The following is a 12948-nucleotide window of genomic DNA, read 5'->3' as shown; positions in this document are numbered from 1 at the left end:
GTGGCCCGGGGAAGGCCGGGTTGTCAAAGGCCAGGGAGTGGGTGGGCGCTTGAGTTGCTGGGTTGCATGGACCTGGGAGTCTTAGACCAGCCACTGGGAACTCGTCTTCTGAACCTCACTGCCTGCCCCAATCTCCCTCTTCCCCAGGATGCCAACGGCGCTGAGGAGAAGCGGAAAAGTGTGCTGGCCTCGACTGCCAAGTGCGGGGTGGAGTTTTCTGAGCCTGCCTTAGCGGCTAAGCGAGCTCGAGAGGAGAGTGGGATGATGCCCCTCATCATCCCCGTGTCTGTCCCCGTGCGGACGGTGGGTCCACCTGAGGTGGCCCAAGTGGGAAGTGTCGATGAGGACGGCAAGGGTCTTGAACACTACCCCACCGAGCACAAGCCCTCGGTCATCGTTACCCGCAGGCGGTCCACGAGAGTCCCTGGGACGGATGCTCCAGCTCAGGTATGAGGCTGTTCAGCCAAAACCCTCCAGTGCCCGAGCTGCTAGCTGCAGAGACTCCAAGGGAAGCAGTAGATGCTTCAAGGAACCCAGGAGATACTATTGTCTTTATTTTATGTCTGTTTACCACATGCATGCGATGCCCTTGGAGTTCAGAAGACAGCGTCAGATCCCCTGGAACTGTAGTTACGGACAGCAGGAGCCACCATGTGGGTACTGGGAATGGAACCCTGGTCCTCTGGAAGAGTAGCCAGTGCTCTTAACCACGAATCCATCTTTCCAGTTGTCAGGGGGATACTATTTTTATTTTCCAAATCAAACTTGTGCTAAGGTACATAGAGGGTATGAGACCGTTTCATCCTTGAAATTGTGCTCATTGGGGAGAATCAGGAAATTTTGATGGCCCCTCGTGAAGGCCCTGAGCTAGCTACTGAGGTGTAGGAGGGTTTGCTTGTTCTGTTCCGTTCTGAGCTCAGCACCTTGGAATCTCCCACGAAGACTGCGCTTGTATTTTTTCTTTTACTTCTGCCATTGATTTTGTAGGTTTTGCTGGGATGTTTTGGGTGTGTGCACGTTTAGACCTGGATGAGGGTGTGGGACGTTCCTTTTCATCTTTGGCATCGTTCGGTGTTTGGCATTCCTTTGATGAGTGTTGGCAGCACATGTCTTTACCCTTCCACTTCCATCTTCTCCGTATCCTTCAGGAACACGTTCAGAGTAGTATACAATTGCGGTTTGCCGTTTTCCAGCCTAACGACCTTTGTCTTTTAATAAGAACATCAATACAGTTTTCATCTTTCTATTTATTAATAAAAATGGTGTGTATGGTCTACAATATGACGTTCTGTGTGTGTGTGTGTGTATGTAGTCAATATAACGGTGTGTGTGTGTGTGTAGTCAATGTGATGTTGTGTGTGTGTGTGTGTGTGTGTGTGTGTGTGTTTGTGTGTTTTGTGTGTGTGTGTGTGTGTGTGTGTAGTAGTAGTAGTAGAAGTAGAAGTAGAAGTAGTAGACCTGCTAAACCAAGCTAATTAGCCTAGTCATCACCTCACATCCTTATTATTCTGTGGTAAGAACATTTAAGATCTGGTCTCTTAGCAATATTTCTAAGAGAAATAAATGAATACAGTTAGTAGCAAAAGCCATCATGTTGTACAAGCGGCCTCCTGGATTCATGCCTCCCGTTTTTACTGAATTATGTTTCTTTGATCCTCTTCCAGTCCTCGCTCCAGCTCCAGCCTTTGGCAACAGCCACTCTTCTGTCTGCACGGAGTTCTGCTTTTCTAGACTCCACTGATAAGAGTCTCTACTTAATGTAATTACTGATATACCTAGGTTCAACTCTGTCACCTGCTCTTACCTCTCTGCTTACGTCATCTGTCTCTGCTATGACCCCCCACTCTCCCCCCTCTCCCCTTTAAGCTGACTGGGGTTGCCATTCCCATCTCCCTTTTGTTAACAACATAGTAGTTATAGACTTAATTATTTCTCTTTTAATGGTTACTTTAGTAGGCTTCTTACCTGGATTTCTGCCGCGTGACAGAGCCAGGTTGGGACTGTGCAATACAAGCTAGTTCAGGAGCTCTGTGTACCTGCCCCCAGCACAAAGCTACTCCTAAGATTTCTCTGCTGCTTTTCCTCATTTATTTATTTGTTTACTTTTATTTATTTTTATGTGAATGGATGTTTTGCCTGCATGTGTGTCCATGTATGGGCCTGGTACCTATGGAAGCCAGAAGAGGTGTCAGGCCCCTTGGGACTGGAGTTCCAGTTAACTGGAAGCCACCGTGTGGGTGCTGGGAATTGAATCTGGGTCCTCTGGAAGAGCAATCAGTTCTCTTAACTGCTGAGCCATCTCTCCAGACCCCTAATATTGGTTTTATTTTTCTATTATCTTAGCACTAGATATCTTGAAAATGGATAAATAGCCCAGCACTTGTGTGTTAATGTGTGCACATGTGTACAGATGGGCATGCTTGTGTATGTGCACCTATGATGACCAGATGGATGTCTTTCTCAATTACTTTTCACCTTAGCTTTTGAGATGGGGTCTCTTACTGAACCTGGAGCTTGATGCTTCAGCTGGACTGGCTGGCTAGCAGGCCCCAGGGACCCCCTGGTCTCCACCTTCTAAGCCTTGGGATTACAGATGTTTGCCACCACATCTGGCTTTGTTTGTTTGTTGGTTGGTTTGTTTTTCTTTTTGGTTTATCTGTGTAGCTTTGGAGCCTGGCCTGGAACTCACTCTGTAGACCAGGCTGGCCTCGAACTCACAGAGATCCGCCTGCCTCTTCCCAAGTGCTGGGATTAAAGGCGTGTGCCATGGCTGCCCAGCACATCTGGGTTTTTTATGTGGGCTCTGGGGATCCAAACTTAGGTCCTTGTGTGTGAGTGTCCTCACAGAGCCATCCCCCCTATGCTTATTTTTTTCTATGAAATATTTTTTTTTCCTTCAGGATTGGTCAATTGACATCTCCCCGCCTTAGACATCATTTTAAAGGCTTCTATAACACCTTTCCACTTTCTAGAAGAATTCATCTTTTCGTTTGTTCTATTTTGGTTTTTGCTTTTTTTGAGACAGGGTTTCTCTTTGCAGCCCTGGCTGTCCTGGAACTCTTCTCTGTAAACCACGCTGGCCTTGAACTCACAGAGATCTGCCGGCCTCTGCCTCCAGAGTGCTGGGATTAAAGGTGTGTGCCACCACCACCCAGCTCAAGAATTCATCTTTATTTAACTTTATTCAACTTTATTTTATGTGCATTGATGTGAAGGTGTCAGATCCCCAGGGACTGGAGTTATAGACAGTTGTGAGCTGCCATGTAGGCGCTGGGGATTGAACCCAGGTCCTCTAGAAGAACAGCCAGTGTTCTTAACCACTGAGCCATCTCTCCAGCCCCAAGAATTCATCTTTATATGCTATTTTATTTGCCAGATCTGAAGACATAGCTTCATGGCCAATTGTTAAAATTTACCTGAAAGGCCAGTGTGTGCATGGGTGTGCGTGCGTGCGTGCGTGTGTATGACTAGGTTCCACCAATTCTCTTTCTCCAAAGGGCATTTATCATGAATCCTGATAGGTAGCAAAGGGTCCTAGAGATCCCGATTCACTTTTACTTAATCAGAAACTGATGAAGTGATGTATGCTCTGTTCCCTGTGAGGACAAGCCTCTTTGCCACTCACCTTGAGTCTGAGCCACAGTTTTTATTCTGGTAGCTCTTGAAGTTGTTAAAACTCTTAGTCCTTGGCCCATCTCAGTTGCTTCTTGCAGTAATAGGATTCACCTGCAGGTATAAAGAAAGCAGCTCAGATGCTGTGTTCACATGACCCCATGCCCACCCAGGTCTTGGGCCTTCAATTCTTTGTCAAGCTGTTTCTTCCGGTATCTTCGGGAATGGCTTTTCTATTCAGTATTTTTTTTTTCCCTGTTTATTTGTTTGGAGAACTAGACTGCATGCCTGTTCTCCATAATAGGAAAAAGAGTCAGGGCCTTCAATATTATTGTGAGGTAATTAATTCAAGCTAAGGCTCTCTGAGGTCTTGTTCTGTGTGTGGTTGAGGGGAGGTTTGTGTTAGAGGCTGGAAATCAAGGCCTGCCAGCTTGTCTTGAGAGTGGGTAGGAAGGAGCCTGAGCAACTACCTCGTCAGCACCTCCATTTCATATGTGAGGGAACAGATCCAGATAAGTCCAGAGTCTGTATTTGCCTGCTTTCCATCGCTATAACCAAACACCCGAGGCAGGCTAACATAATGAAGAGTTTTATTTCGGCTTGTTCTAGAGGTACAAAGTTCAGGGGCCTTTCCTGGTGATAATCATCTTGCAGGCAGAGTTTCAAGGTAATTGCAGAGCCTCACAGAGAAAAAGAGAGGGAACACATGTGTCTGTGTAGGTCTCTGGTCCCTGTCTGTATTCTTCTGAGGCCACCCAGGATTCAACAGTGGTGGCCCCACTGTAATGGCCTTATCTAAACCTAATCAGTCGCCTCCCTGCCTCTAAATACCATCTGGACTTCCAGTGTCCACCTCCTTAATACGATGAGATCAGGCTCTGAGGCTTAACCCCCCACCTGAGTGCATGCTTGGGGTCCGGATGCTGTTCAACCTCCGCATTGGTGACAGCCCAATGGTAGGGCACTTGCCTAATGCGTACAGGTCCCAGGTTCCAACCCCACCACCTGTTTGTGTTCGAGGCTGAGGGGAGGCTTGGCAGCTTGTCTTGAGAGTGGGTAGGAAGGAGCCCGCGGAGTTCTGCAAACCTGAGCACTGACCTAAGGTCATACAACCAGGTCATGGCAGAGCTGACCCTGGATTCCATCTTCTGAGTCTGCCTGCAAGTGTTTCTGCTACCCCAGAGAGGACTCCGAGATTACTGTGCGATACTGTGGGATAGTTAGCCCAAGGTTGTCCGCTTTCTGGGGTCTCATTCTGTGTTTGTATTTTGTTGTTTGTTTATTCTGTGTGTTTCATTGTATTCTTGACATTTCCAGTCACACATAAAAACAGAGAAGGGTCTAGTGAATGAGTGTTTATCGTTACCCAGTTTTCACAGTTCTATCAAAATACAGCCAGGCTTATTTCAACTGTACTTTTATGACCCTGAATTATTTTGAGGCACATTTCACACATTGTATCATTTCATCCACAAATATTTTTGGGTTGCATCTGAATACATACATATAGTCTGTTTGCCTGCCTGCCTTCCTTGGTTCCCTCCTTCCTTCCTTCCTCCCTTCCTTCCCTGTCTTCCTTTCTTTTTCTTTTTAAAATAGTCTCAGTAGCATTATCACACCTTAAAAGTAAAAATATTCGCTGGGCAGCAGTGGTGCACACCTTTAATCCCAGCAGTTGGGAGGCAGAGCCAGGCGGATCTCTGTGAGTTCGAGGCCAGCCTGGACTACAGAGCGAGATCCAGGACAGGCACCAAAACTACACAGAGAAACCCTGACTCGAAAAACAAAAAACAAAACAAGTAAAAATATTCAAAAACAATTTAAGTCTCTCACCTACTCAGCTCCTAGCTGGAGCTGGGTTTGTATGGGGGGAGGGATTGCCTAGCACGCGGGGAAGGTGTTTAGCCCCTGGTCTAGTTAGTTTTCTGTCGCTGTGATAAACACCAAGAACAAAAGCAACTTGAGGAGGAAAGAGTATTTCATCTCACGGTTTACAGCCCCGACATGAAGGGAAGTCAGGACAGGGACTCAAGGCTGGAACCTGGAGGCAGGAGCTGCTGCAGAGGCCATGGAGGAGTGCTGCTTACTGGCTTGCTCCCCCTGACTTGCTCAGCCTGCTTTCTTAAAGAACCCAGGACCCCTTGCCCAGGGGTGGATTGCCCACAGTGGGCTATGCCCGCACACATTAACTAGCAGGTGCCCCACAGACTGTGGTCAGACCATCTAATGGAGGCAGTTCCTCAACTGGGATCCCCTCTTCCTAGATAACCTTTGGTTTGTGTCGAGCTAACAAAACCAACCGGCGTAGCTCGCTGCAGTTTTTTCCCCCCTGTACTCAGACTGTTTCCCTTAAAGGCGGAGGAATGAATGTTCTCAGCACATCCTGATTAGTAAAAGGGACATGAGGGCACACAGGAAGGAGGGAGGGCTATGCCAGGGCCTCAGAAGCAGAGATTCCCCCTTGGCGGCATCCTTGAAACGGGGAGACTCCTCCTGTTGCTCCCCGAGTCAACATGCCTGACTTGGTTTACTGTGAGCCCAGAAATGCCTTGGGAGCTGCTCACTCCCGACGGCTGTTTGCTTCCCTTTTGAGATGACGGTTAAGCTGTTTCTTGTTTCTCCTGTTAGAAGCCCAGAAGGCATGCCATGTCGACGAACCTCCGACAACATGCGTGGGCTAGCCTCTGACAGGAGCAGAGACTCCCATTCCGTCCTGTGGGCTCATTCCCAGCCCGGGCTCTGGCCCACAGTGCAGGCTTCTATGGCACGCAGAACCTGGACTTGAAGGAGTTATAACAGAGCTGTTACTACAACCACAGAGGATCGATTTCCATATATTAGCTCATAGTACTGTCCAGGAGGCTAGGCCATCCCTGTTCTGTTTCCCACTTTGGGCTGAGGAGCTGAATGTCAAATTAGAGGGAGAAAGACCGTGGGTTAGAGCTTGTGCACTGTGGAGAGAGCCTGCCTCGCATACACAAGGCCCTGGATTCGGTCTCCATTACCACAAAAACAGATAGGGTTATTGATTCCCACATACTAGCTTACTTAATCTTCATGGCTGCCAGATCTGGGAGGTGTTTTTCTTACTGTTTCCATATCCAACGTGAAGATGGAGGTTGGAAGGATGGCTCAGTGGTTAACAGTGCTGGCTGCTCTTCCACAGACACGAGTTTGGTTCCTGGCACTACCGAGGCAACTCCAGCGCCAGGGGCTTCTCCTCCTCCTCTCCTGAACTCCTTGGGTACCCACACACATGTGGCCGGCACTCGCACAGACATATGTGTGCACATAAGGAAAAACAAATGCAGTCTTTTCTTTTTGAAAAGGTGGAGATGCGCACGGGAAATGCACCTTCTTAAATAGCCAGCCTGGGTGGTAGATCCTGTCCGAGCAGTGGAGATCTGGGCCCTTCCCACCTGAACTCTTCCCCTATTGCACACACCGCAGCCTCGATTGGGAGCTAGGGCCTGGAACCCAAGTTTAGAACGAAGAATCATTTCTAGGTTTTGACAGGATTCCTTCCTTTCTTCCCTTTCTTTCTTTTCCCTTTTTTTAAAAAAGGAAATGTAAGACAGGTGGTTCCCGAGACCTGAGACACTCAGGCAGGCCCTGAGGTGCAGGTTTGCAAGCCTGAATCTGCCTGGAGGAGACAGTAGGCCGGGCTTTTGGGCCCGTCTCATCTTGGTGGGTACAGCGGGCAGGTCGCGTCGGAGACGACACCGGCAGGCTCCAGTCAGGGCTCCAGGTTTCTGGGGACGCCCAAGAGGCTGAGCCTCCCTGCTCTGTTTCCATCTCCAGGCCGATGAGCTGACTGTCAAGTTGGAGGGAGAGACTTCCCTGCGGAAACCAAAGCAGCGGCCACGGCCGGAGCCCCTCATCATCCCCACCAAGGCGGGCACTTTCATCGCCCCTCCTGTCTACTCCAACATCACCCCTTACCAGAGCCACCTGCGTTCTCCCGTCCGCCTAGCCGACCACCCCTCCGAGCGGAGCTTCGAGCTGCCCCCCTACACCCCGCCCCCCATTCTCAGCCCCGTTCGGGAAGGCTCCGGCCTCTACTTCAATGCCATCATATCAACCAGCAGCATCCCGGCCCCTCCTCCCATCACGCCAAAGAGTGCCCACCGTACCCTGCTCCGTTCTAGTGAGTGACCCGGTGGCGGTGGTGGGGTGGGGTGTGGGGGTGGGTGGGTGGAGGGAGGGACGCGGTTCAGTCTCTGGGCGGTTGTAGTGGAGCTGGAGGCTGCGAGGAACTCTGCTGTCTCCCCCCCTGGGGGCTGGTAAGGCGTGGTCCTCCTGCTTGGATTCTGATCCTGGATCCACTGTTGACTATCACATCCCTTGGGCAAGTCCAACCGCCCAGAGCTCACTCAGTTCCTTCATTATTTGGCAGGGATTAGATTCATCATGCTTGGTTGATGGTAGAATTACTGATATTCAGCAATTAGATCCACAAACAGCGGTTTCCTACGGTTCAACCGAATAGCTACCCAATAGCTGGGTTGTGGTTGTTTATCTGAGGTGACTGGCCTAGTCTCCTCAGCTGCTGAGAGCAGTCTTTCTGGTCGAGAGCAGGCCTGGGTGTTGTGAGGCCTAAAAATGTCCATTTCACAAAGGGGTTCTTTTCCCTTGGAAAAGGGGATCACCTGATCACTTGCAGTGGAATCACACAGGCGCATTCTTCACCCAGTTAACCTCTGACCCCAGAGCTCACCCATGGTGTGGTTCTCTGGTGCCTCCTGGTGTCTGTGGATGGAAATTGCCCTCAGGCTTTGCTTCCCAGGGAGGTTTCTCTCCCTGGCTCGGTTTGTGCTGGAAATCACTGAAGAGAGCAGCCTGTCAGCCAAGAAGATGTCAGTCTGCCCAACAAGTGTTTACTGAGCATTGGGTGTAAAACCTTGCACAGATCCCGTGCAGGCTCCAGGAATGCATGGGACGCCGTTATCTAGTCTAAAGAAAGTGCGGCGCAGGATCATTAGGGAACTAACCAGGAAAGCTTGGGAGACCGAAAAGCAGAGGTTCCTATAGCAGTGGGGGACCAGGACCCGGTGAATGGGGCCGACACCAAGCTTCTAGCCTGGGGAGCCTGGTGAGATAAGGAAAGAATCTGGGAAATGGTGGAGACTGAGCGAAGCTTGAGCTTCAGAGTGGGAGGGGCAGGCGGGGCACCGCAGGCGTGGAGCGGGCGGAGCAGAGCGAGCGAGCGAGCGAGCGATCGAGGGCCACGAGGTTAGTAGGCCCCTGGAGTCGAGTCTGGGCCGTGGGAGGTACAGACACACGGGGAACTAACTGCCTTGAACAGCTGAGGGTTTCAGGGGTTGTCTCACGCTGCAGAGAGACAACAACAGAGGTGTTGTGTGTTGTTTTGTTTTGAGTAAGGGAGGGAGTGCCTTGATCTAGTCTGGCCTTCAGATTAACTTGGATGAGAGTGAGGGGAAAAAAAACTGGGAGAGGAAATGAGAAGATAATTGTAGAAGAGACCCCCTTTACCATCATCTCTCTGGTGCGCCTCCAGTGTCAGCCTCTTGGCAAGAATAAAACCAAAGTAAAACATAGTTCTATATACAGAAGCTTGTTTCTTGTTTTTGTTTTGTTTTTCCAAGACAGGGTTTCTCTGTGTAGCCCTGACTGTCCTGGATCTCGCTCTGTAGACCAGGCTGGGCTCGAACTCACAGAGACCCGCCTGGCTCCGCCTCCCGAGTGTTGGGATTAAAGGCGTGCGCCACCACCGCCCCTGCCCAGAAGCTTGGGTAGAGTGGGGCCTCCTAGAAGCAGGGCCTTCCCTCGGGTGGTCGTGCTGACAATGTAGCTGATGGTCATAGAGTGCCAGGCCCTCATTTAATTCAGAATTCTCATTACCCCCAGGAGACAGAAAGAAATAGCTCCTTTTTGCAGCTGTGAAAACTGAGGCGCCCACATAAAGGGCCTGAGTCGTACTGCAAGGCCAGAGTCTGGGCGCCTGAGTTCCAAGTGCACTCCGTGAGTCACCGCCGTGACTCTCGGGCATTCAGGACAGCCGCCTAGGACGGGAGTGCCTTCCTGCAGGGAGGAAGGGACCATTTACCAATATGCTCTTTGCCCATAGATAGCTCCGAAGTCACCCCGCCCGTCCTGTCTGTGATGGGGGAGGCCACCCCCGTGAGCATCGAACCGTAAGTGCAGCCTGCCCCAGGCTGGTGGCGTGTGGGTGGCCAGGTGGACCCGATGCGGTGCAGATTAGCTTTGGGAGCAAGAGGAGGGGCCTGCACAGAGACGAGCCGTCTCTCTGGGCTTCGGTGGTCTGTCCCGGGCTCTGCTGTCTTCTGCCAGCCTTTGTGTGGATGCTGCAGGGAGAGGAAAGGGAAGGACCAGGGTGGCTTGAATGTGTCACTAGGGAGAGCTGGGTGGGGACTGGAGTGGGGGTCCAAGAGACTCTCCTTGTCTGTCCCATGTGGAGTAGCTTTTCCATTCCTTAGCCTCTGGGCCTGTCTGCGCACCCCAGCTGCCAGGTTCCCTGCACGCAGCTGTGGCCCTGCTGCATTCAGCACCTGCCAGCTGCACGATTCCTTCCCACCCTAGGGAGAACGTCGGGTTCCCTGTCCCCACAAGGGCAGGCCTCACCCCTGGCCTTTCTGCCCCTGCAGACGGATCAATGTTGGTACCCGGTTCCAAGCAGAGATCCCCACGATGAGAGACCGTGCCCTGGCAGCTGCAGACCCCCACAAGGCTGACTTGGTGTGGCAGCCCTGGGAGCATCTTGAGAGCAACTGGGAGAAGCAGAGGCAAGGTGAGGAGCGAGCTCCAGTGAGCAGGGCATGGCAGGCTGGTGGGCAGGAGGGCAGGCTGGGGCCCGCAAGGTCCAGCACTGAACTGATTCCCTCTTGGCTTCCCGATGCTCCGGTGAATCCAGTGGATGACCTGCTGACAGCCGCCTGTTCAAGCATTTTCCCTGGTGCTGGCACCAACCAGGAACTGGCCCTGCACTATCTACATGAGTCGAGGGGGGACATCCTGGTAAGAAAGCCTCGTTAAATTGCAGGGGCTGGGGTGGGGTGGGTTGTCCCTTAGGAAAGCAGTTACTGGTCCCTCCCTGTGTGCTACCAGGACCATGCCTGGTGGTATAAATTTTTATCGATTTGTTTTTGCTCTTTTGCATATGTTCTAACGGGGGGGGGGGGGGGAGGTGTTACATTCTGAGTGCTTGGGTGACTTGGCATGGTGCTGTGAGGTAGCTCCGAGGGGGTCTGACCAAGGAGGAGGTTATTGGGGTTTGGCCTAAGGGAACTTTAGTCTCAACCCCTAGCTGGGTGTGCAAGGTGGTCCTGCTGTTGAATCTAATCCCTGATCCTAGGTCGGTAGGTTCCCCCACTCTCAGAGTTGTCACCGAGGGCATTCTCTGTCCACACTCGATTTGGTGGTTGCGCATTCCTGCAGTGGTCTCGTGGCCTGAGTCCTCAGCAGCCCCACTTCATGATTTTGCCACGCCCCCACATGTCCTGTCTCACAGCAGTTAAGGCAGGAGTAAGTGCTGGCTCTACCCAGAGGCCGGCGGCGGTCCTCTGTATGTTGCCCAGGCCCAGGGTACCTCGTCCTTCACCACGACTGTCGCCAGCTTCCTGACAGCCCTCCCCCCCCCCCAGGAAACACTGAATAAGCTGCTCCTGAAGAAGCCCGTGCGGCCCCACAACCACCCACTGGCCACGTATCACTACACAGGTAGGCCTGACTGGGGTGGTCATGTGGTCCAGAGTCTCGGGGTCTCCAGCATCCGTGGAGCCCCGCTGCTCAGTGCTGAGTCCCAGCCCTGAATGGGGGTGGGGACGGGAAGAGTCAGCCAGAAGTCAGCAGGAAAACTAATATCAAGGCCAAGTTGCCCCCCCCCCCCCCCCCCGTGCCCTTAGAAGGGAAGCATGAAATGGGTAGGCAAGCCAAGCCAAAAAAGCCCACGTCTCGGGTACAGAGGTGGGAAACCTAGGGAGGAGAGAGAGCGATCAGCTGATTTCAGGTATTGCAGTGCTTTGTCTTGGTCTAGATGCTGGAAGAGGGACATGGATGCTGTCGTGTAAGCCCAGTAGTTAGTGATGTCGAGCCCCTGTGAGGTCCACATTTGTCCGTACCAGGCAGAGCCCCAAGAGGTTCTTCCTGCCCTGTAGCACCTAGTCCGTTTTGGGCCCGGAAAGACAGGTTCTGGTGTTCATTCCCTTTGCCAAGCAAGGGGAGGAGGCTTCACGAAGCCGGCGGTGAATGACCAACGCGGGTGTGGACGGCCTCACGCTTTCAGTGGGTCAGAGTCATGCTCACAGTGTAGACAGGTGCTCCTGTTCCTGCCCGACTCACAGCCTGGTACCGTCTCCGCCCTCCAGGCTCTGACCAGTGGAAGATGGCTGAGAAGAAGCTGTTTAACAAGGGCATCGCCATCTATAAGAAGGATTTCTTCCTGGTGCAGAAGCTGGTGAGCAGGGGCGAGCGAGGGGTCCGGGGGTCGCTCGCCAAGTGGCCGGATGGCAGGGTGCTTGCCTAGGCGCCTGAGTTCCGGCCCCATCTGGCCCCATCCGCCATCCGGCCCCAAGGAGCTTCGGAGACGGCTCTGTCAACCACAGCTTGCCTGATGGAGGAGGGTCCTCTGCTGACCTCTGAGCTCCCGGGACAGGACTTTTAAGCCTAGATGTGACTGAATCTGGGGGGGTCAAGGAGGGGGGTGTCAGAGAAAATGTGTGGGAATGTAGTACTCAAAGCAACCCAGTGGTCAAATGGATCCATGAAATGAGAATCTGAGAGGACCATGAGATGATCTGGGGATTCTAGCATCATACCCTTACTCTTCACACATGAAAAAACAGAGATTAGGAAGGTGAGCGACTCCCCTTAGGACACAGAGCCCTTTGCTGGCAGTTGGTAGCGGGGCCAGGAGGACCTTCTGCTTCCTCTCTGGGCTTTCCCTGCGTCTTCCCTACATGACGCTTCTCTTCCTTCCTTGGCCCTGCTCCCTGGAGGGGAGTGAAACCGGTCCCCAGATTGATGGAGGAGGTTTTCACTGCTGTGTTGGGGCCGGCTTTGGCTGTGGAAAGATGCCTGGATGCTTCTCTAGTTTAGTTTGAAATTCACTAAATGGAGGAGAGAAGAGTAATTTCCCATGAACGCCCATTAAAAATGCTGGGCGGTGATGGTGACTCATGCCTTTAATCCCAGCACTCAGGAGGCAGGAGGATCTCTGTGAGTTCGAGGCCAGCCTGGTCTACAGAGCGAGATCCAGGACAGGCACCAAAACAACACAGAGAAACCCTGTCTTGAAAAACCAAGGGGAAAAAAAAATGCCCTGCCGAGATTTACCAGTTTTATCATTGTTTCGTTTTC

General features: G+C 51.9%; 1 protein-coding gene across 5 annotated transcripts in view; it reads left to right on the top strand.

The window, feature by feature from the left end:
- Mideas (mitotic deacetylase associated SANT domain protein) overlaps positions 1 to 12948 on the top strand; it is a 69373-nt gene that overhangs the window by 49031 nt on the left and 7394 nt on the right. For all 5 annotated transcript variants that reach the window (XM_028876910.2, XM_028876920.2, XM_028876928.2 and 2 more), the window contains exons 3-9: positions 148 to 447; positions 7414 to 7759; positions 9701 to 9767; positions 10239 to 10381; positions 10505 to 10608; positions 11235 to 11310; positions 11958 to 12046. In XM_028876910.2, the coding sequence (XP_028732743.1) occupies positions 148 to 447; positions 7414 to 7759; positions 9701 to 9767; positions 10239 to 10381; positions 10505 to 10608; positions 11235 to 11310; positions 11958 to 12046 (1125 nt within the window). The remainder of the gene's footprint in view (positions 1 to 147; positions 448 to 7413; positions 7760 to 9700; positions 9768 to 10238; positions 10382 to 10504; positions 10609 to 11234; positions 11311 to 11957; positions 12047 to 12948) is intronic.

This window comes from Peromyscus leucopus, chromosome 14 (genome assembly GCF_004664715.2).
Source record: "Peromyscus leucopus breed LL Stock chromosome 14, UCI_PerLeu_2.1, whole genome shotgun sequence".
In the NCBI taxonomy this organism is placed as follows: Eukaryota; Metazoa; Chordata; class Mammalia; order Rodentia; family Cricetidae; genus Peromyscus; species Peromyscus leucopus.
This window is presented reverse-complemented; position numbering and strand designations above follow the sequence as displayed.